The 25,278-nt window shown below is 38.6% G+C and overlaps 1 protein-coding gene across 1 annotated transcript in view; it reads right to left on the bottom strand.

Moving 5' to 3' along the window:
• Positions 1-25,278, bottom strand: part of ACSS3 (acyl-CoA synthetase short-chain family member 3) — a 176,457-nt gene that overhangs the window by 34,161 nt on the left and 117,018 nt on the right. The window contains exons 11-12 of the mRNA XM_010832078.1: positions 12,118-12,213; positions 9,381-9,444 (exon numbers count right to left, since the gene is read on the bottom strand). Of these exons, the coding sequence (XP_010830380.1) occupies positions 9,381-9,444; positions 12,118-12,213 (160 nt within the window). The remainder of the gene's footprint in view (positions 1-9,380; positions 9,445-12,117; positions 12,214-25,278) is intronic.

Here is a 25,278-nt window from a genome sequence, read left to right as displayed (position 1 = left end):
CTGAGGAACAGGCAGGAAAGCAAGATATGAAGTTGCAGTTGATAATTAGTAGGATAAAGTAAGAGAATGCTACCGATTCTTCACTAATAAAGTCTGGTGAATTGAAAAATTCAAATGTTAATCGACTATTGAAAAGAGACTCTAAAGAAGGAACCTTTGAAGGTAACACTTAACGGTCCTAATGCAAAGCAAGAAAGAAGAGGGAGTTCCAGAATTGGAAGTATCAGTGATTTTGTACATTAATATGTATAAAATATGTTATAAGAGAAGCAATAGTCTCCAGAAAAAAAGTTAGGTGTATATGAACTAGAGCAGAATTGTTTTCTGCAGTATTCAAAAGTAACACTTTTCTTGTTGCTAACCTAATGCTTATTCTATATTAAATGCAGGTTTTACTTAGAAAAAGAATATTTTTTTCTGTAGTTACAATAACATAAAAATTCATTGGAAAGGTAGACGGAAGGAAATTTTCTGAAAATACTAAGAAACATGCTGGTTAATGCTTTGTTGTCTGCAAGTTCAGTCACTAAGTCCTGACTCTTTGTGACCCCACGGACTGCAGGACCCCAGCCTCTCTGTCCTTCACTATCTCTCAGAGTTTGCTCAAACTCATGTCCATTCAACCATTTCAACCTCTGTCGCCCCCTTCTCTTTCTGCCCTCAATCTTTCCCAGCATCAGAGTCTTTTCCAATGAGTTGGCTCTTTACATCAGGCGGCCAAGTATTGGAGCTTCAGCTTCATCATCAGTCCATCAATAAATATTTAGGGTTGATTTCCTTCAAGATGGGCTTTGCTTGTGACTCAGCCGGTAAAGAATCCACCTGCAATTGGATTCGATCTCAATTGGGTTGGGAAGTTCCCTGGGTTGGGAAGATCCTCTGGAGAAGGGAAAGGCTATCCCTTCCAGTATTCTGGCCTGGAGAATTTCATGGACTGTACAGTCCATGGGGTTGCAAAGAGTCAGACTTGACTAAGCAAAATTCACTTTCCTTCAGGATTGACTGGTTTGATCTCCTTGCTATCCAAGGGACTCTCAAGAGTCTTCTCCAGCACCACAATTCAAAAGCATCAATTATTTGGTGTTCAGCCTTCTTTATGGTCCAACTCTCACATCTGAACATGACTACTGGAAAAACCACAGCTGGGACTGTATAGACCCTTGTCAGCAAAGTGATCACTCTGTTTCTTAAAACACTGCCTAGGTTTGCCACAGCTTTTCTTCTAAGGAGGAAGATTCTTTTCTTTTCCTGGATGCAATCACCATCCTCAGTGATTTTGGAGCCCAAGAAATAAAATCTGTCACTGTTTCCTCTTTTCCTGTTCTATTTGCCATGAAGTGATGGGACTGAATACCATGATCTTTGTTTTTTGAATATTGAGTTTTAAGCCAGCTTTTTCACTGTCCTCTTTAACCCTCATCAAGAGGCTCTTAGTTCCTTAGAGTGGTGTCATTAGTATCATCTGCATATCTGAGGTTGTTGCTGTTTCTCCTGGAAATACTGATTCCAGGTTGTGATTCATCCAGGCCAATATTTCACATGATGCACTCTACATATAAGTTAAATAAGCAGGGTGACAATATACAGCCTTGATGTACTCCTTTTCCAATTTGGAATAAGTCTGTTGTTCCATGTCCAGTTCTAACTGTTGCTTCTTGACCACATACATACCAGGCACATAAGGTGGTCTGGAATTCCCACCTCTTTAAGGTGGGATTTTCCACAGTTCGTTAAGATCCACAAACGCTTTAGTCAACGAAGCAAAAGTAGATATTTTTCTGGAGTTCCCTTGTTTTTTCTATGATCCAGCAGATGTTGGCACTTTGATCTCTGGTTCCTCTGCCTTTTCTAAATCCAGTTGTTATATCAGGAAGCTCTCAGTTCACATACTGTTGACATAGCTTGAAGGATTTTGAGCATTACCTTGCTAGCATAAGAAATGAGCACAAGTGTATGGTAGTCTGAGCATTCTTTGGCATTGCCCTTCTTTGGGATTAGAATGAAAACTGACCGTTTCCAGTCCTGTGGCCACTGCTGAGTGTTCCAAATTTGCTGGCATATTTATGGCAGCACTTTAACAGCATCATCTCTTAGGATTTGAAATAGCTCAGCTGGAATTTCATCATATCTACTTTGTTCATAGTAATGCTTCCTAAGGCCCACTTGACTTTATACTCCAGAATGTCTGACTCTAGGTAAGTGATCACACCATCGTGTTTATCCAGGTCATTAAGACCTTTTTTGTACAGTTCTTTGCATTCTTGCCACCTCTTCTTAATATCTTCTGTTTCTGTTAGGTTCTTTGCCTCTTCTGTCCTTGATGTGCCCATCTTTGCATGAAATGTTCCCATGCGATCTCTAATTTTCTCAAAGAGCTCTCTAGTCTTTCCCATTCTATTGCTTTCCTCTATTTTTTGCATTGTTCACTTAAGAAGGCTTTTTTTCTCTTCCTACTATTCTATGCAACTCTGCATTCAGTTGGGTATATCTTTCCCCTTTTCCTTTGCCTTTTATTTCTCTTTTCTCAGCTATTTGTAAGGCCTCTTCATACAACCACTTTGCCTTCTTGCATTTCTTTTTCTTTGGGATGGTTTTGGTCACAGTCTTCTGCACAATGTTATGAATCTCCATCCATACTGTTTCAGGCACTCTGTCTACCAGATCTAAGGCGTTGATTATCATCCTTCAAATATAAGGTCAAATGCTACCAGCCTGTGATATATTCCCTAAGTCTTCCCAGAGTGAAAAGGAGAGTTCTATTACAACCCATCCAATTGAGAATGTGGAGTTCCTCTTAAAGAATATTTTTTCCAAGTGTTAGTCGCTCAACCTGCCAGGTTCCTCTGTCCATGGAATTCTCCAGGCAAGAATACTAGAGTGGGTTGCCATTCCCTTCTCCAGGGGATCTTTCTGACCCAGGAATCAAACCCGGGACCCCTGCATTGCAGGCAAATTCTTTACCATCTCAGCCACCAGGGAAGCCCATTCTTTCCAAGGAAATCCTTAAATAGCTAATAAAGGAAGAGAAGATCCATCACTGTAGAAGGTAAACATCCCTGACCAATCTGAAAAATAAAATTCCTAGGTCCCTCCAGTCCCACACAAAAGATGGTCTATATTCAATACTCTGTCAGGAATGCCCGTTTGTATCAGAAATAAGTTGAAGACAAAACGCCTGTTACCTAGAGAATTCTAGAGTCATATCCCAACTTTGCACTCTCAGAATTTCCTGTGAGGTCTTTAGGCTATACTGGAGATTTTCCTATGAAGTTATTTTTCATCTCCCCAGAAGTGACTTCAGTCAGTTCAGTTGCTCAGTTGTGTCCGACTCTTTGCGACCCCATGAATCGCAGCACGCCAGGCCTCCCTGTCCATCATCAACTCCCGGAGTTCACTCAGACTCACGTCCATCGAGTCGGTGATGCCATCCAGCCATCTCATCCTCTATTGTCCCCTTCTCCTCCTGTCCCCAATCCCTCCCAGCAACAGGGTCTTTTCCAATAAGTCAACTCTTCGCATGAGGTGGCCAAAGTATTGGAGCTTCAGCTTTAGCATCATTCCTTCCAAAGAACACCCAGAACTAATCTCCTTTAGAATGGACTGGTTGGATCTCCTTGCAGTTCAAGGGACTCTCAAGAGTCTTCTCCAACACCACAGTTCAAAAGCATCAATTCTTCAGTACTCAGCTTTCTTCACAGTCCAACTCTCACATCCATACATGACCACAGGAAAAACCATAGCCTTGACTAAACGGACCTTTGTTGGCAAAGTAATGTCTCTGCTTTTCAATATGCTATCTAGGTTGGTTATAACTTTTCTTCCAAGGAGTAAGCATCTTTTAATTTCATGGCTGCATCACCATATGCAGTGATTTGGGAGCCTAGAAAAATAAAGTCTGACACTGTTTCCACTGTTTCCCCATCTATTTCCCATGAAGTGATGGGACCGGATGCCATGATCTTTGTTTTCTGAATGTTGAGCTTTAAGCCAAATTTTTCACTCTCTTCTTTCACTTTCATTAAGAGCCTTTTTAGTTTCTCCTCACTTTCTGCCATAAGGGTGGTGTCATCTGCATATCTGAGGTTATTGATATTTCTCCCAGCAATCTTGATTCCAGCTTGTGCTTCTTCCAGCCCAGTGTTTCTCATGATGTACTCTGCATAGAAGTTAAATAAGCAGGGTGACAATATACAGCCTTGACGTACTCCTTTTCCTATTTGGAACCAGTCTGTTGTTCTATGTCCAGTTCTAACTGTTGCTTCCTGACCTGCATATAGGTTTCTCAAGAGGAAGGTCAGGTGGTCTGGTATTCCCGTCTCTTTCAGAATTTTCCACAGTTTATTGTGATCCACACAGTCAAAGGCTTTGGCATAGTCAATAAAGCAGAAATAGATGTTTTTCTGGAACTCTCTTGCTTTTGTGATAATCCAGTGGATGTTGGCAATTTGATCTCTGGTTCCTCTGCCTTTTCTAAAACCAGCTTGAACACCTGGAAGCTCATGGTTCACATATTGCTGAAGCCTGGCTTGGAGAATTTTGAGCATTACTTTACTAGCATGTGAGATGAGTGCAATTGTGCAGTAGTTTGAGCATTCTTTGGCATTGCCTTTCTTTGGGATTGGAATGAAAACTGATCTTTTCAGGTCAGTTTTTTTTCAGGTCTTTATTGACATTAGTAGGCCACAATTTCTTTCTCTCTGGGTTGACAAACAACTGGGTAAGAAATGTGAGTTCTGGCTGCATGACTACTAATGATGCTTAGATTTTAATGATGTTTTAGATAAAAAATTAGATAATATATGTCCCACTGCCAAACTCACAGTGTTGTTTTAAGGTTAATAAAAAGATCATACTAAAATCTGCATAGGAGATGCAGGAAGGAATGGGATAACAACCCCATGCCACCCCTGGTTTAGTCACAGGATACACTGGTGAACAAAAGCTATCCTGATCTTCTCTCGAGACGGCAGCCCAGGGAGTGACCAAGTCACTCTTGCCAAACTGTAAAGATGCAAACAGACATCATTAAGGGCCGTGTTCAATATCCAGAGGCTGAGAAACCAGCAGGCACCAGAGTAAAAGCCCCCCAGATGAGGCCATCTAACTCCCTGGCACCCCATTACTGCCTGCAGGGCACAGCCCAGCGGGACACACAGCAGGAGGCAGACAAGCTGCGCTTCTGAGAGCAACAACTGTGTCTGGTCAAAGAAAAACGTGTGTCCACAAGTCAGGAAGAGGCAGAGACCTATGGCTTTAATAACAGTGAGCGCTGTGGCACTGAGGAAAGCAACTGCAGTTCAACTTTTCTTTCATGCCCTGCATGGTGTTGCCTGGAAATTACTGACTCACAGTTTTATTTCTGTACTTTGGAGCTCTGGATGCAATTACAGAAAAACCTTCTAAAATTCATGAACATTCTGTATTCATAGCAATTCAGATATCATAACTTACCCACAAAATTAACTGCCTGGAGTAAGTTTCAAAATCAAAAGAATTTTCTACCTCCATGCAGGCATGTCGTTTTCTCTTCTTGTAGAAAGATAAATTCTTTGAAAGCAAGAAATCTACAAGAACTGTAAGATTCATGTTTATTACATCATAGGATCTACAGGAGTTTAGGAATCAGTAAAATGTCTACCTTCTCGTTAGGGATCCTCAAGAGAAAAGCAGAGATTTTCAGAAAGCCTTAACAAAGGAAGTTAAAAGAGCAAAAGTGGATCAAGAGGGTTTTTTTTCAAAATTACCACATATTATTATTTCTGATTTGGGGATGAGTCATCGTAACATGATAAAATGAATCATATAATGGTGCTAAGCATAGCTTAGCACCTTGTAAAACTTGGACATATGATTATAGCTTCAGATTTTAAAGAAACTGCCAGAGAAAGATAATTTCAAATATCATTTACACTAGTCATAACAGATTTTATAGTGCAACAAGAAGCTACAGCTGTATTTACAAAAAGCAAACAAATTTGGAATTAAAACAGTGAGACATAATATATATTTTTTTACTGAATTACTTTAATGTAGTTTGAGCCCCATACATCTCAAATATTCCATGTAGATTTTTCTTTCTATTCTTTCTAATCACTACAAGTATAATTAGTGAACATGAACAGCATTACAGAATCTTGTTCTTTTAAAGAATATTCCTCTTAATTATTATATAAGTACTAACAAAAAGTGTAAGTAGGAATAATAGAGAAGAATGACAGCTAACTCTGACTGGCAGTCACCCCCCACAATGGCTTTTAAAGCCAGATCAGTTTTAAGTCCCTCATGGACTGAGTCATTCTTATTATTGGTGGCCTTATTTTATATCCATGCAAAGATAATAAAACATAGCAATACACCATACAAACTAGAACATTTTCTGAAAAAGAAAAGGTTATATTTTTGCTTTTGAAATCATACAGCAAGTAGACATACCTACAGTTTACCATTCATTATTATTTCTTAACGATCACTGTACAGATTTAGCAATGAGGGGAAGAAAATACAACCTGCATGTTTGCAAATAAAATGAAACATTTATGAAGACTATATTGACAATGAAGTTGTTATGATGTTAAGTGTTATAAATTTTTAATTTCTCAATACAGTTGAGAAATACAATGTATTGAGTCAATATATTTCTTAAAGATTAGAAGCTCAGATATTTTGTGAACCTTAAATATCATATACAATCCTTAACCAAAAACCTTTTGAAAGTGAAAGTGTGAGTCACTTCAGTCCTGTCTTTGCAGCCCCATTGGCTGTAGCCCACTAGGTTCCTCTGTCCACAGAATCCTCTGGGCAACAATACTGGAGTGGGTTGCCATTCCCTTCCCCAGGGGATCTTCCCGAACCAGGGACTAAACCCAGGTATCCTGTATTGCAGGCAGATTCTTTACCATCTGAGCCACCAGGGAAGCCCACAGCCACCAAGCGGTTCTGGGGACCCAGGTAGCTACTTTAGAATACGGTTTACCTAGAAAATTATTCTCTTCTCAGACTACACAGTTTTTTTAAGCCACGGTAATGTTTTTAAGTAAAGAAGGTGTGCTTTTCCCTTAATTCACTTAAACATATATCTATTGTGTGCTCTTAAAAAGCATTCATTGGCCATTTTCCATTCTGGATGAATGATACGTCCCTTCAAGGCACACAGAATAGCTCTAGATGAATACACACAAGCCTTGATAGACATTAAATATGAAATACCCTATGCATACTGCAAGCAACTATTGGGACGCGTGAATAATTTTCAGGTCAATGAGTCAGAATGGAATGGCTACCGCAGATGAGAGTTTCAAAATGAAATCCTTACTATCACAGGTAAAAATGAGTTCCTGAAATAAGGTTTCAAGAGTCTGAGATTTTAAAAAAAAAGGAGAGATCTTGGTGGTAACTGTTTTGGGTTTTTTTGTTTTTTTTTTTCATTATTTCTACCTTACTTTTTGAAAATAACTATAACTATAACTATATATATATATATATATAAATATTTACAAACACCTAGTTTCACTATTAACCTAAGGGAGGAATCCAAGTCCACTGCATGTCATAATATTCTGTATCATCAACTAATTTATAATGAAATCTCAGAATCCCGAATCTGTACAATAAAATTCCCTGTTTATGAACAGAGAGGGGGAAAAAAATCATTCTGAATTGGAGACAATCTAAAGCACTGAATATTTTAAGACAATAGTTGTGTCATTTTCAAGTACTTGAAGTAACACTAATGGGTATGAGAAAAAAAAATTATAGTTTATTTGCTTTATTATTTTGGAATGGTTGTGGGGTGAAGCCACCAGTGATTAGAGTCACAGGATGCATGAGGGATTAAAACTGCGCTGGCATCAAACGCTACCTCTGGGATCTTGCAAGCACTGCTTTATGAAACAGATGACTCACTTAGAGTTAGGGTGATATAAAAATGTAAGCTGCTGGAGTGCTTTTAAAAATTCTCACAAACTATGTACTTCCCTAAGCGAGCTAGACATTCACCCACAATTTTGTTCAGATTTATTATTTAGCAAGCCCTCCCCTTATTTCAACCAACTGAAAGATTTCAATCAATTCTATGTTAATATGGATTCCTATTCAGAAAAAATATGAATGCAAATGACATATTCAGAATTAATTTTCCATTTGCCGACATGTCTTAACATTTAAATTAAAATAATGATAAAGTGTTTTCGTGTTTACTGATTACAACAGGAATCTGAGAAGAACTGTATCATAAGGTGCATCTCCTCTATCGATTTTTGTAAGGTTACAGCATCTCTCCCTGAGAAAAAACACATGCTTTTAAAAATTACTACCTATCATTTAGTCTTTAAAGAATTTAAAATGTTCATTAACCTGAGAAAAATTTTAGACCAATTTGAGAATGCCAAGTAATAAGAGTTCTTTTAAATAAATAGAAAATAAAACTTTAAAACACACATGCAATGTTCTTTACTTACAACAGCTCATTCTGGCAAATTCTACTATTTAACACATGTCAGTAAAGATGCCAACATTGTGCTAATCAGAGGCACTAAAGCTACCTGTATCAGTTATTAAAATGTCACATACTGTGTGTCTCTAACTTAACTTCCATTTCATCTGCTCCAAGCTTAATAACTTCAAAGTATTGATTCAACCAAAGTAAATTTGAATATTTTTATGATAAATTCTAACACTTTATCTGTCAAATGAACAATGATGAAAACTGTTAGCGAGGAACTGTGGTACCTGAAGAGTCAGGAATTACATGTCATGCTATTTGACCCACGCTACTAATTACACATTTAGAAATTTATTCAGTACCATTGTAATGATCAGAAAAGACAACACAGAAAGGATATTCAATACAGCATTATTTATAACCATAATATTCAAAAAAGATTAAGAGGCCTAGAAAGGGATAAACATTTTTAAGAGGTAGATAAAATTTAAAATGCTGTGAGATAGCATTAAGTAAAAACAGGAATACATGAGAATAAACTAATTTCAATAATCTAAAATCCTCAACAAAAAAATGTCATGTATATTTATATAGTACAAAATCAACACTGTATTACTGAAGGGCTACAGTATAAAAACTATATACTTCTTTATATTTTTGGTATTCATATTAATTTTATCATCTGTGCATTACTCATATAATCAGAAACATTTTTTAAAAGATGCAAGATTTATCTTTTTAAAAATCGTATCTAAATTGGTTCCACTTTATGGGGCTTCCATGTTTAAATTACAAGACCAGGCAATGAGTATTCTCAAACAATACACAAGCTTCTTCTGCAACCTCTTCACTAGTAATACCATTGCAACCACTCTACTTTTTCTTAATCTTATATATCAATTCTTGCTCTTTTAAATAATAGATGGCAAATGTTGCTTACTTTACCACGATGTTTCCTAAACACCGAGCCTTCAGTTTTTGCATGTTGTCATCCAAAATCATAACTGCAAAGTAAAATATAGATAAATAAAAACAAATAACCTTAAAGCATGAAAGTTTTCATATTTAATCTCCCAACTCTAGCTTAAAAAAGGCATCCTTTAACTCCTGTGAGGTCACGAACATATATAAATAAGCTAAAATGTCTCACAGAAAATTTAAAGTGTACATGTCTTTGATTTTTAATTAGATAATTCATTTTCTTCGGAGCCTTCCTTAAATAAGGACACAGTATTTTAAACATGCTGGTAATATTAAAATCTATGTTTATACCCATTTGGTTTTAGGAAACCAAAGCTTGCACCCATAGCAGTAACCTAGTACAAACTAGAAATAAGGACATATCATTATGTTTTAAGCTTTAATAGATCCTTTTTGTGGCTTCATCCATCCAAGTTATGCTACTCAAAAAAGCGATCAGAAAAGAAGAGCATTACTTATAGAAAAAGTTAGTCGCTCCCATCTCTGTGTTCCCAGATCACTATTCTATTCTGACAGTTATTAGCGGTGTCAGTATCTGTCTCTCCCTAGATGTGAGCTCCTTAAAGGTGAGGCCATGATGCATGATAATTCATCTTTGTTTCCCCAAATCTCAGCACAGTGGCCAATTTACTATGTGCCCCAGAACATATTCTCATTCTATTACCCCTCCAATTTCTCTATCTAAAAACTGGAAATAATTCCCTTCTCATAGTGTTGTACAGTAATCACTTGAAAAGAAAACTCAGTGACAATCTTGCATAATGTACTAATTGAATGAGAGATTAAGTATTATATTACATTGCATATTTTTTACACAAAATGGTGTTCTTTCCTTTCCCAAAAGGATATGGCTTTTTTCATTATAATATTAAATGTTACATTATACTTTTGAATCTCTGAATAACCACAAAACATAAAAATCATGAGTCATAAAGTCTTTATTTCCTTGGTTATACTTTAGTTCTAGTGCTTAAGCTGTGCTGTCTGTAAGCCAATGACTTTCAGACAATGAGAAATGTCTGTACTGAAATTCCATGAGGCCTCAAAGCTTTAACTCTTTCTTATAACTGGATATAAAAATGGTACTGAAATGCTGAAAGGGAAATGGAGTCAACATCTCCCACAGTCATCAGCCCCTAAAAATGGCCCAACACAAAAGCATTTTTTCTGATAAAAGGAGTAGAGATGACAGAACTGTTCAAAGGGAAGATTTTACTGAAGTTGGGTTCACCCTTCCATGCCTGGAGAAGTCACTGACTTCACAAAGTATCTATTCTTACCCTTAAAAAAAAATACACTTTTGTCTTTTTATAAATATATCTGCTAGGCTAAACCAAATAATCCTTAACCAGTCATTGTCCTAGAAAGAAAATATAATGGTTTTATATTAGAGAAGTAAAAGACAAATCTCGAAACTTTGTAATTTTCATGCAAATACAAACTGCATGCAGGAATTATCCTCTTTCCAGATGCTGGGTTTAAGCTAAATGTGTGACCTTATGCAAATAGCGTAACTTCGGTATCTCATTTTTCTTGTCTGTAAAATGAATGTGTACATCTAAAACAAGTCAGTCCCTCTGGGTTCTCTGAAATACTAATGATCCTACTAGCTAAGACTTCGTTCGGTTTTCCTACCAGCAGGCATTATGCCACTGCTTCACTGTTTCATCACAAAAAACAACCCTACGAAGCATACAGAATTATTATGCCTGTTTAGAAATAAGGAAATTGAATGTTTGACTTGTAACACATACAACTAAGAGGTGAAATCCAGAGGAAATTATTGAACTATTATAATCACTACTGATGACTTTAAAAAACTTAGATGGAAAAGACAGTGTATCTCATTGTCACATACTGCCAACAAGGATGAAACCATTTTTTCTTTTTAGAATCTTTACTCTTCATATTCATCTTCTAGCCAACAAGTTTTAGAAACTTTATTATCACCCCTAAAATAAAGATAATATATATAATGGGAACAACTGCAGCTTTTAATCCAGAAACAAACAAACAAAATAAAACACAATGGTCTGCACTGTCTTCAGGACCTAACCAGCTGAATTACTTTAGTGAAGTTATTTAGTCTCTCTGGGCACCAGCTAACTTATTGCTAAAATGGGAATATCACTAAATTAAATAAACTCATGATTAACTGAAATAATGTATGCAAAGTACTCAGCACCTAGCATATATTCCATAGGAATTAATCTCTCACATAGGTTCTTGTACGCATGCTAAGTCGCTTCAGTCATGTCCGACTCTTTGCGACCAGGTGGACTATAGCCCACCAGGCTCTTCTGTTCAAGGGAGTCTCTAGGCAAGAACACTGGAGTGCGTTGCCATGCCCTCCTCCAGGGAATCTCCCCAACCCAGGGATTGGACCCGTGTCTCTTATGTCTCCTGCATCGGCAGGGGGTTCTTAAGTGCCACCAGGGAAGCCCATAGGTCCTTAACTTGCCTTATATTTTGATAGTCATTTACAACATGCCCTTAGAAGTCTACAATATCACTTCTGATAAAATTGGCTAATAACAAAAGTTATCACAAAAAGACGTTTTTAATACAAGGCATTAACTCAATCAAATACTTATTAAGCACCTACTACGTTTCAATCAATATGATTCACACTAAATACAGAAAAATACCAAATTTATTAACATTAAATATTTCAAGTAATCAAGGTAATTTCTCACCATTGTATCCTGGAACACTTTTTCCTGCTTGCCCTGGAGGAGGTGTTTTAGAATTACCTAATCCAATGCAAGATGCTGTAATTGGGGATCCAGTCTCTGGAGAAACAAGTAATATTTATGATTTAATATTTCAACTTGAGATCATAATGTTTCTTCGGTGCTTGCACCACACTTCTCCCTCCACAGAATTTCATTGCATGAGGAATAAATAGGGCAAGCCTATTTTTAAAAATGAAACAAATCCAGTAATTTATATCATATTGACATTTTTAAAACTTAAGCATACAAATTTAGAATCACATACATAGTAGTGCTCCTTTTAAAGAAAGGCTTCTTTAGTGTTCTCAGTTGTGAATCAGCAGGCATGAAGAATGGAGAATCATGTGACTGTAACAGTTTTACAAAACACAGTAAAAACTGAAAAATCTCTAATAAAGATGCTTTCTTTTAATTCACCTAAAGTTATTTTATCAGGGTAAGTAACAGCAATAGGAAAAATATTTCTGTAATTTATAACTTAGTCTCTGGAATAGGTAACACCAAGATTTTTAAAAATATATATGAGCAGTATCATATTCTAATGTTTTAAGAACTACTTTTGCCTAGAAACCTTGCTTCGAAAACTAAATTCATCAATGTTTTATCAAATTCGTCTTAATCTGCTGCTCCTGGACTTCTGAAGGCCCAAAACCTAGGGAGGAAGATATTTATGTTATGCTGATTATTTCCTCAAGACCAGAGACTTACAATTAGCCTGCATTGATTATCGAAAACTTTTAAATTTGTCTTCTCTGTCTCAAGTTATAATAGAATAATAGCAGCTATTATTAATACATGATAATCTTAAGTTCTGAAACTTTTATAATTTTTTATAAAGCAATGCATTTGTTATTATTGGCAAATGCAAGTTTGAAGTTACCAGAATATTCTGAATATGAGATTTGTCTCTGTGAGGGGCAAGTGGGTATTGATACTAAAAAGTTTCAGAACTACTTTACATACATAAATGTACATCTACATACACGCAAGGGACTGACTGTCAAAATAATGAGATACAAAGTAATCCAAAATATTAATAACATCTATCTTCCTAAGGACCCAGAATGTGTTTCTTTCACCATGATTTGTCACATATTTGTGTCACTTTAGAATACATCTATTACTGTTCTTTACCTTCTAGAGTAGTTCAGTTTATTATTCACATTCTGATGGCAGCTCAGCTGGCATCAGTAACAGAGGAAGACCTCTCAAACATCAAAACCCAGTTCCTGAGTCACAGTCCAGTGCTTAAGATGCTAAGCCAGATGGTCACTGCTGAGCAGAAGCAGTGAGTAACCAGAGCAGACATTGCTGATGTTTAACAAAGAATTCTCAAATAGTTTCATATGATGACAAAAAATCAGGAGGTATTTTATGACATGGCATTCTATCAGCTATGAGCATTCTCCCCGCAGCACAATCAAAGCATGGGAGGAAATCCACAGGTTTGGAAATTTAGCAGCATTTTCCCTTTGCCTTTTGGAAAATATCTGAGTACTCATCTCATCTCAGCTGCCCTTGAAGAGCAGTGAGACAAGAGCCGTGGTGATGACAGGAAGCAGCCCTGCAGAATGAGGTGGTTAAAGGAAGGTACTCCGAACAAAGTGACAAGAGGAACAGAAGCTACTAAGACACAGTAGGAAAGAAGACGTCCCCTTCGAGATGCTGCTGCTCCCTCCCACCCTGGAGAGAAGCAGCTGCTGAAATCAATCTGCTATTTCTGAAGCATATCTTGTCAAGTTGAGTTGATGAGTAGGGCCACTCCAGTCATCTGAAGTTCAAATTCTCCACACTTCTCAACACCATGAGGCCTCTCAGCAACTTATCAGTGGACAGCTCCGGAACCTACAAACGGACCTTCCAGGGGCTCTAATGCCTATCGACACTTCTAGAACCGGCTGCCTACAAGAAAAGCAAACAAACTACCACAACCAAACTCTGAGCTGCACCCTGCTTCATCTCATCTCAGTGTGGATTTTTATAAAGGACGCGGGCTCTCTGTTCTTCTGATAATACTGGGAGTAGGGAGGATGGGAAGGAGAGGTGAGAAGAAACCTACTCTGAAACAAAGACTTGAGAAACCGGAGCACTGTCAGAAGCTGACACTCTGGGGCTTTCCAAGTGGCTCAGTGGTAAAGAGTCTGCCTGCCAAGCAGGAGATGTGGGTTTGATCTCTGAGTAGGGAAGACTCCTTGCAGAAGGAAATGGCAACCCACTCCAGTATTCTTGCCTGGGAAATCCCATGGACAGAGGAGCCTGGGGGCAACAGTCCATGGGGTCACAAAGAGTTGGACAGGACTTAGCAACTAAATAGCAACAAAGCTGACATTATATATCCTTCCCAAGATTCTTAACCATCTTCTCATAGTGATTACGTATTCATAATCTTCAACCTTCAATTGTCTTGTTTATGAGTATAAAACAACTATGAAAAGTAGAAACTTACAATAATACCATATGTAAAATAGATAGCCAATAGGCATATGCTGTATGACTCAGAGAACTCAAATAGGGACTCTATAACAATCTAGAGGGGTAGGATGTGGAGAGAAGTGGGAGGGAGGTTCAAGAGGGAGGAGACACATGCATACCTATGGCTGACTCATGTTGAGGTTTGACAGAAAACAACAAAATTCTGTAAAGCAATTATCCTTCAATTAAAAAATAAATAAAAATTTTAAAAGTATATTCTTTTCTTCTGTATGATCATTTTGACTTTTAAGAGCAATGGAAAGGATTATGCATTCACTTACTTCAAGTAGATAATATAAGTTTATATGTTGAAAATTAGTAATTTCAGTACCTTGTTGATTTTATTTTGTGCAGGGGCCACACTCATCTTCTCTAGATTTTCTTTTTTTTTAAATGATAAAACATTTTAAATTTTATTTTATTTTTAAACTTTACAATATTATATTAGTTTTGCCAAATATCGAAATGAATCTGCCACAGGTATACCTGTGTTCCCCATCCTGAACCCTCCTCCCTCCTCCCTCCCCATACCCTCCCTCTGGGTCGTCCCAGTGCACCAGCCCCAAGCATCCAGTATCGTGCATCGAACCTGGACTGGCGACTCGTTTCATACATGACATTATACATGTTTCAATGCCATTCTCCCAAATCTTCCCACCCTCTCCCTCTCCCACAGAGTCCATAAGACTGATCTATACATCAGTGTCTCTTTTGCTGTCTCGTACACAGGGTTATTGTTACCATCTTTCTAACTTCCATATATATGCGTTAGTATACTGTATTGGTGTTTTTCTTTCTGGCTTACTTCACTCTGTATAATATTAGTGTATGTGCTACCAGAGAGAGCACTCATTGACTTTATTTGGATATTCACTTTGGGGATTAAAAAGAACTGTTCATGGTGACATACAAAGGGCACAGACAAAATGACAGATCCTAGGAATCAAAGTCTAATAAGGAGCCACAGTCAGGACAAAAATGGGATGCGAAAGACCCAAGACTGGTTGTTAGAGACTTTGCTTTTTCTCTTTATACCTCTGAGCGTCCTGAGACCCAAGAACTGATCCATCATTACTGGAGGCACACAGGTGCGTGCTCACACATTCCTGCACACCCACTGATTGTATAACCACCCTGGCTGCCCAGTGGGTCTGTATACAGAATAGGCTTCCAGCTGGGGAAAGCCCCCAGGAATGCTGCAGTCCTTAAACCCCAAAGGACTCCCAAAGCCCCATTTCAAAGATGTGCTAAACCCATCTGCTTCCTATTGCGCAGGCTGTAATTAACTGGCTCACAGTAATCTAAGCTGACAGGAAATCCAGATGTAACATGTGGACTGGGAAATAGCTACAATGAAGAAACCACAACATTCTCTTTGAAGTAAACAACTGGACATTTCATTTGGAGAACTTTCCAAAGACATCCAACCTTAGAAAGGTACAATGCTCAGCAACTCACCAGCACAATTTCTTTAGATAAGAGACAACCAGGAAGAAGATCGGTGGAAATAGAAAGTTGTGAAGAATAAGTCACCTGAGTGTGTTTATGTCCATACTGTCTTAGAAGCTAATACAGACACTTCACTATTATTTCAGCATTTTTACTGCCTCACTCTACCTTATTGCATCAGTGAGCTATTATCCCCATGAAGTTTCCTTAAAACCTCTAAAGTAGGAAGAGGAAAGAAAACAAGTAAACATAATTTTCTCAAATATGAATTATGCTGTGTACCATGTGTAAGTGCTTTTCGCCTGTATTATTGCACTGAATTCAACTATAAGCAGATAGAAAAGGAAATATCATTTTAACAGATTTAAAGTATTGAAGCCTAACATAGAAAATTTAAACCATTACCCTAGTCCACATAGTTCTTTTCAAAGAGCAGAATGGAACAGACAAGTGTACTACTTGGAAGGCTCTCACGTAGAACGCAGACGATGAGAAGAAAAGAGAGCTCATCCAGACTACATAACAGCAGAGGAAGAAAAACCTTTCTGACAGGGAGTGAGTCCAGTCTCTCATATTTGCAAATGGAAGTAACGGGGGTACATATCACTTACTAGCAAATATTTATTGAGCAGCTATTATGAGCTAGGTGCTGTCATTAGAACCGGGGATAGAGCAATAAACAAAAGTGATCAAAATCTCTATCTTTATGGAGTTCATAGTTTATTTGGGGAAACAAACAATAATAACAGATAAAAGTATAATATATAGCATGTTAAAAAGAGATAATTACTAAGAAAATAAAGACAGTATAGACAGGATATGAGATGAGATGTGAAGGGAAAAGACTGCAATTTTAAACCGGGTAGCCAGAAAATAAACTCCTAGAGAAGTGACCTTTGAGTGAAGACCTGAAAGAAGAGAGGACATATGCCTTGGATCTAGGGACAGAGGAGCCTGGTGGGCTGCAGTCCAGGGGTCACTGGGAGTTGGGACACGACTGAGCGACTTCACTTTCACTTTCATGCATTGGAGAAGGAAATGGCAACCCACTCCAGTGTTCTTGTCTGGAGAGTCCCAGGGACGGGGGAGCCTGGTGGGCTGCCGTCTCTGGGGTCGCACAGAGTTGGACACGACTGAAGCGACTTAGCAGCAGCAGCAGGGACAAAGAGTCAGGAAGAAGGAACTGCAAGTGCAAAGGTCCCAGAGGTAGATGTATTCCTAGAGTATGTGAGGAACAGTGAGGCAGCCAGTTTGACTGAAGCAGAACAAATGAGGAAAGTATTAACAGGAAATAAGGTAAGAGAGATAGTGAAGAGGCAGCAAAACTACTTCAAAGTTCTCATCAGTTCAGTTCAGTCACTCAGTCGTGTTGGACTCTTTGTGACCTCATGGACTGCAGCACTCCAGGCTTCCCTGTTCATCACCAACTCCCAGAGCTTACTCAAACTCATGTCCATTGAGTCAGTGATGCCATCTAACCATCTCATCCTCTGTTGTCCCCTTCTGCTCCTGCCTTCAATCTTTCCCAGCATCAGGGTCTTTTCAAGAGTCAGTTCTTCACATTAGGTAGCCAAAGTATTGGAGTTTCACCTTCAACATCATTCCTTCCAATGAATATTCACAGTTGATTTCCTTTAGGATTGACTGGTTGGATCTCCTTGCAGTCCAAGGGACTCTCTAGAGTCCTCTCCAACACCACAGTTCAAACAGCTGAGAAAAGAAGAGAAGCTAAAGGCAAAGGAGAAAAGGAAAGATATACCCATTTGAATGCAGAGTTCCAAAGAATAGCAAGGAGAGATAAGAAAGCCTTCCTCAGTGATCAATGCAAAATAGAGGAAAACAATAGAATGGGAAAGACTAAAGATCTCTTCAAGAAAATTAGAGATACCAAGGGAAAATTTGTGGCATTAAGATGGCAGAGTAGAAGGACATGCACTCATCTCCTATGAGAACTCCAAAGCTACAACTTGCTGCTGATCAACCGTCAACTGGAAAATGTTGGATCTCACCAAAAAGAGATACCCCACATCCAAGGGCAAAGGAGAAGCCCCAGCAAGATGGTAGGAGGGGTGAAATCGCATTTAGAATCAAACCCCTTACCCGCCAGAGACGCTCAGAGGGTTCAAACAAACCTTGTGCATACCAGGACCCAGGGACCCAAGAGACTGAGCCAGAACTGTGTTTGGGTGTCCCCTGAGGAGGTACGGGTCAGCAGTGGACTGCTGCAGGGCAGGGGCTCTGGGTGCAGCAGACCTGGGTATGGCATAAGCCCTCTTGGAGGAGGTCGCCATTAACCCCACCATAGAACTGCCAGAACTTACACAGGACTGGGGAAATAGGCTCTTGGAGGGCACAAACAGAACCTTGTGTGCACCAGGACCCAGGAGAAAGGAGCAGTGACCCCACAAGAGACTGACCCAGACTTGTCCTGAGTGTCCAGGAGTCTCCAGTGGAGGCGTGGGTCAACGGTGGCCCAGGCAGGGTCAGGGACACTGAGGGCAGCAGTGTGAGCATGGCCCTGCCCATCAGAACAAGACCCAGCTTCCCCCTCAGTCAGTCTCTCCCATCAGGAAGCTTCCATAAGCCTTTTATCCTTCTCCATCAGAGGGTAGACAGAATGAAAACCACAATCACAGAAAACTAACATGAGACCTTAAATTTTTAGTCTGAGTAATGTTGCCATCTCAGATATTCAGATGATACCACCCTTATGGCAAAAAGTAAAGAGGAAGTATAGAGACTCTTGATGAAGGTCAAAGAGGAGAGTGAAAACTCTGGCTTAAAAACTCAACATTCAAGAAACTAAGATAATGGCATCTGGTCCCATCACTTTATAGCAAATAGATGGGAAAGCAATGGAAACAGTGACAGACTTTATTTTCTTGGCTCCAAAATCTCTGCAGATGGTGGCTGCAGCCATGAAATTAAAAGACATTTGCTCCTTGGAAGAAAAGCTATGACCAACCTAGAGAGCATATGAAAAAGCAGAGATATTACTTTTCAACAAATGTCCATATAGCCAAAGCTATGGTTTTTCCAGTCATGTATGGATGTGAGAGTTGGGCCATTAAGAAAGCTGAGTGCTGAAGAAATGATGCTTTTGAACTGTGGTGTTGGAGAAGACTCTTGAGAGTCCCTTGGACTGCAAGGAGATCCAACCAGTGTATCCTAAAGGAAATCAGTCCTGAATATTCATTAGAAGGATTGATACTGAAGCTGAAGCTCCAAGACTTTGGTCACCTGATTGAAGAGCTGACTCATTAGAAAGGACCCTGATGCTGGGAAAGATTGAAGGCAAGAAGAGATGGGGATGACAAAAGATGAGATGGTTAGATGGCATCACCTACTCAATGGACGTGTGTTTGAGTAAGCTCAGGGAGTTGGTGATAGACAGGGAAGCCTGACAAGCTCCAGTCAATGGGGTCACAAAGAATCAGACATGACTATGTGACTGAACTGAACTCAATGTTGCAAGCTAATGAAGACTTTCAAACAAAGAAGTTAATGAATCACAACAATGCAAGCTGGGAAAGACTGAAGGCAAAAGGAGAAGGGGATGGCAGAGGATGAAATGGTTAGATAGCATCACCGAATCAAGGGACATGAATTTAAGCAAACTCTGGGAGATAGTAGAGGACAGAGGAGCCTGGCAGGCTACAGTCCATGTGTTGCAAAAAGTCAGACATGATTTAGTAACTGAACAACAAGAACAATGCAAATAGAATTTACTTAAATATTTGAGCATCATACGGGTTCTATGATCAGGTTTATTCTATCTGGGGTTTTGAGAGGGATATATGGGACAAAATGGACAGATGGGAGCTGTTTTAGGATGGTTGGTTAATGATAGAGATTCCTGTGGCTTCCTGAACATCAAGAACCAATTCAAAAGACTGACAAAAAGACTAGAGCCCGGTTAGGCAGCAGACAGGACACAGACTGCCCAGACAAGCCAAAGACAGTCATTTTTGTTATGTAAGAGTTGTGCGTGTGTGCATGCTCAGTCATGTCCAACTCTGCGACCTCATGGACTGCAGCTTGCCAGGCTCCTTGGCCACAGGATTTTCCAGGCAAGAATACTGGAGTGGGTTGCCCATTCCAGTTGCCATTTCCTCCTCCAGGGGATCTTCCTGACTGGAGATCAAGCCCACATTTCCTGCATCTTCTTCACTGGCAGGCACATTCTCTCCCACTGTCACCAATACGTGCGTGCGTGGTAGGTCGCTTCAGTCATGTCTGACTCTTTGCGACCCCATGGACTGTAGCCCACCAGGCTCCTCTGCCCATGCAGCATTTCTGAAAGGCAACAAGGCAATTCTCATAAAAAGCCTTAAAAATGGCAATTCTTATAAAAACTCTTAAAGACTGATCATAGCCTTTCACGCAGCTGTTCCACTTTATGGGATATACACAAGGAAATATTTGAAAGAGCTCACAAACATTAAGCACCAAGGATGTTTATCACATGTAAATGTTTATATTAGAGTTTAAAAGATTATCCAAAAAATAGGAATTTTTCCATATTAAGGAGTAATGCAAAGTCATTCAAATACCATAGAAAATTGTCTAGTGATAGGAAATAATTCTTACCAACCACTATTTAGATAAAAGTTGTAAAACAATGAATACTATGATTTAAGTTTTTTATAAATATTATACATTGGGGAAAAATATATATTTTGGCAAGGGACACATTCAAGTATAAACAGAATCTCTGAACACCACTTATGAATTATGAGCAAAGGGGAAATTACACTGAAGAGTCCTGAGGCTACATCTACAACTCTGAAATCTCTCCATGGTGGTGAATTAAAGGTGGATGCAATTTACTTTGGGCTTTTGATGGCTTTGAGTAACAGAAAAGAGTGAAAGTGATGCTTTGTCAGTTTCTAAGCACAGACCTTAAGAAATTCAGAATACTGTCTCAAGAGTGAAATGCCATGTAAGACAGTCCGCTACTCCAATGCCTCCAGGCTAAAAATGCCACTTGCAAGCTTTCCAGACAACAGTCCTATCTGAGTCCAGCCTTCCAGCCTATCCCAGGCATGAGTGGGATGCCATCTAGGACCCTCTGGACCAGCTCATTCATCACACAATTTTCTCTGGGTTGTCTCAATCAATCGTACAAAATCCCTAATTGAGCTCAACTCATATATTTGATCCAAAACACCATGAATTAGGGTGGCTGTAATAAGCCATTAGGTTTTAAGTATTTTTTGCGCAACAATAGATACTTGGAACACTTGCCATTATAAATGTGACAAAATCTTTCAGAAAAGAATTGTGCACGTAATTATATGAAAACACTCTTCTAGCCTGCAGCTGAAATCAGATGCTTATTGGATGCTTTAAGAATCATTTGTATCAGTAGGACCAAAGTGTAATCCCTGACATTTTGTGCTTGGAAAATGTTTTCTGACTAGTAAATACATACTTACATAATTTAGGCTCGGGCTCCCAACATTAAGATCAGGGTTCTTAAAAAAATAAGCAGCAAATCACACAATGCAATCCCAAAATGGATAAGGGAGCAAGACAAAGAGAAGACTCATGTAAGCGAGGAAAAAAAAAAAGCTGTATATTACTGTTATGATTCTGCTACAATCTTTTTCTTATTCTAAGAATGATATTCAAAGGTCAGTCCTTCAATAAATATTTATTAAATATATGAGAGTTACTTAACGCATTTCTTTTGGGGAAAAAGGAGTGTTAAAGGCGGAAAGACATGCCTAACAGAAATAGAAGGATGTGCAAAGTTGAGAAGTTAGATCAACCACCAAGGGACTGACTTCAAGCTGTTTAGCAGAGCAAACTTTGCGGGAGTTAGGGGTGGGGGGTTGAGTGTGAGAAGAAGAGGTAAAGTAAGAGAGATAAGAAGGACCAAAATGAGACGGGGAAAAGGAGGACCACTAAGCGCCTTCTGTGCCATGTTAAGAAGTTTGGCTATTATTCTGGGAACACTGGGGGACTCAGGGATTTGTTCAGAACTGCATTTTAGAAAAATCTCTTCAATTGCACACTGGAGCACTAAAATGAGAATCCCAGCCCAGAGCAAGAAATCAATCAGACGGTGGTGGTCTGAGGCAGCGGTAGTAGACGACGAGACCAACTTGGAGTGACACTCAGCATTAAAAGGCCTTGCTGATGGTCTGGATACAGAGACAGGAAAAGAGGGAGAAATTTAGGACAAGCTCCAGGGTTTTGGTTTACAGATGAAAGACAACATAGAAAGAAGAGCAGATGTGAGTGAGGGCTAAGAGGAAGAACGTTATGCAGGTTTAGATCTATAAATAAGAGCTCCTGCTATATCTGGAAGTTGCCACTGTGCTCCCACTGAGGCTCTAGAAACACACATTAAAACAATATGGATTTTAGAAGTTGGTGGCCCATGCAGAGAGTTAAAGTCCTGGAAATAAATCAATTCAGTGGCCCAGGGCCCTTGAGTCATATTAATCATAGCATCATGATGGGCACAGAAGCAATCTGTAAAGAAACCATTCTCTACACCTCTAAATCTATACTGTGAGCTATAAATAACTTGAATGGTGGTAGCAGAAAGAAAGCAGAAACAGTGAGATGTACCGCAGTGAAAGAAAATCAATTTAATCTTTTGTGTTCATGAGATAGGACGATCACAGTTTAAAACACTTAATTCAAAGCAGTCTAACTTTTGGTACTGGGAGTAGATCATTAATTCAAGCTGTGAGACACTGGTCTTATCCTACTGTCTTACCAGCAAGCTGCCTCTCACCTTAGAGACTTTCATAAATAACCTGCAGCTGAATTAGATAAGAAATGCTGAATTAATGAAGGCATAAGATAAAACATACAAAGAAAGGGCTCTAATCAACACAGAACAATGAGGCTCTGGTCCTAATCTTAACTAGTTGACTCTAAGAAATTAAATTCTCTATGATTAATATTTTCTTTTATGAATTAAGCTCTTATGTTCTAAGTTTTCTTGGGTCTGAACTACCTACAGACCAGAATACTAAAAGATGGCCTTTATATTCATGAAAGGTTATTATTCATAGAAATGAAAGGAAAAGAAAAACATTCATTGAGTGTTAGTAAAAGCCAGAACTCGCTGCATTGTTCATACATATTTCACTTCATTTCAGGATTTCTACAAACCTTTGAGCAAACAGACGTGCCCTAGAGATTAAGGACTTGCCAGTGGCTACACAATAAGTGGCTAAACCAGGATTTAAAGTCTTACTGGGATTCAGTGTCACTTTTTACTACCTGTGTTACTTGTTCAGGAGAATAGCCACTTTTTGTTTCCTAATTAGAACTGACAACAAAAGAGGAATCGGGAACTACTACTTCATGGGGCCAATGGGCCCACAGTGCAGAGAATTACATGCAGGAGGGGAAAATCAAATTTCCAGACAATAAGGTTTATCAAGGGAGGGTTTCGGAACTCTTTTCCTTATAAAGATCTACAAAATCATTACATATTTTCACCCTTCTAGAATGGATTAAATGTGATTCTTGCCAAGGGTAGGACAATTAAAATAGATGATATTTCTAAGACCAAATCAATTTTACATTCTTAATTTCTCAGTGTTTAGTCACTAAGGGACTTCCCTGGCAGTCTAGTGGCTAAGACTTTGAATAAAGGGAGTATGGGTTTGATTCCCTGTAGGGAGTTAATATCCCACATGCCTCATGGCCAAAATTAAAAAACAAACAAACAAACAAAAAAACACAGAAGCAATATTGTAACAAATTCACCAAAGACTTTAAAAATGATGCAAAAAGATTATCACTGATATAATAATGGGCATAGAGATTCTAAAAAGCAAGTATACATATCTGAACAGCTTCATGTATAGTAATCATACCTGAAAAAATAACAACATGGAGTTCTTCCCACATTATAATGCTATTGAGATGAAAATGTCTGATTCAGTGGCTGCTATTTGACTTGGGATATTCATTAGCAGGTGGATTAACAATCTGTAAACAGTTAACTCATTTCAAAAAGAGAAAGTCTCATCATGCCTGTCTAACATTTGACAAAAGATTATTCCTTCCACAAACCAAATTCATGTAGCTTACCTTTAAGCTCGTGTTCTCAAATTATCAGTAAACATTATCTACTTTAGACTAATGAAGTCTTGCTCTAAATGAGAAAATAATCCGGTTGCCAGGCAACAAAGACACCATCAAGACAAATTTTTCCCCTCTCACCAGATGAACACTATCACAGCATCACTAGCTGAATGTTGCTGAGATGACTCTGTGTCTATATGATGGTTCTTCCCAATCACAACTTCTCATGCCAAACTATCTACAATTTCTTTCCCATGAATGAATAAAAAAAGAGATGAATTTATTTCCCATGGTTATGTTGAGAAAAACAAAAATGCATCAGACAATACTGATTCATTCATATTACTAAAGACTCTTCACACTCTAAATCATAAGGTACATTCTGGACAAACCAGTTCATGGGGCAGTGGCCTTGTCTGTTCAGTCTGACCCAGCTCTCTGAGTTCCATAATGTATATTTCAAAAGTCCAGTGCAATCTATTGTCTTTAAAAATGTAGGCCTATACTTTAACCAAACCCTACAACCACAGCCCAAATTTGATGGGTTCAGAAAATATTAAGGAAAACCCAGAAAGCAGGGGATGACAGTTTACAATATTAAAATCTAGGAAGGCAGCATTTGGTTGTATATAGAAATTTTTTACTTCAAGATCTGCAACAAAAGGAATGTTTGCTAGAGACTATAGGCACCCAAACCACAGAAAACAGATTTTTGAATAATTAAAGATAGTGTCATCAAGATCAAATTACCAGGAAGATACTTTTCCTCGCTGTACTGTTAGCCATACAGAGCTTTTTATCTCTTAGCCCTAGGAAGCCATTTTTCAGGAAAATATATAGGATTTTGCATGGGGCCAAGCTAGGTATATTAAGATGGAAGAAAGTCACACATCCAGCACGTAGTTGTAACATGGCTTTTTCAAAGGCACAATAACCAGACTCATAAAATTCCCAATAGAGACGTCCAGGGATGAAGAAAATCCCCTATCACGGACTAAACTCAGGACTACACACTGACAGGTAGAAATTCCTCTGCAACAAGTCCATCAATCCAGATGCCTGAAGGTGGAATGTGTGAAACACAAAGGTGACAAAGGAAGAGGATGAGTCAGAAGAAAAAAAAAAAAAAACCACAACAAACCG

Source organism: Bison bison, unplaced genomic scaffold, assembly GCF_000754665.1.
Source record: "Bison bison bison isolate TAMUID 2011002044 unplaced genomic scaffold, Bison_UMD1.0 scf7180017864535, whole genome shotgun sequence".
NCBI classification, from domain to species: domain Eukaryota; kingdom Metazoa; phylum Chordata; class Mammalia; order Artiodactyla; family Bovidae; genus Bison; species Bison bison.
This window is presented reverse-complemented; position numbering and strand designations above follow the sequence as displayed.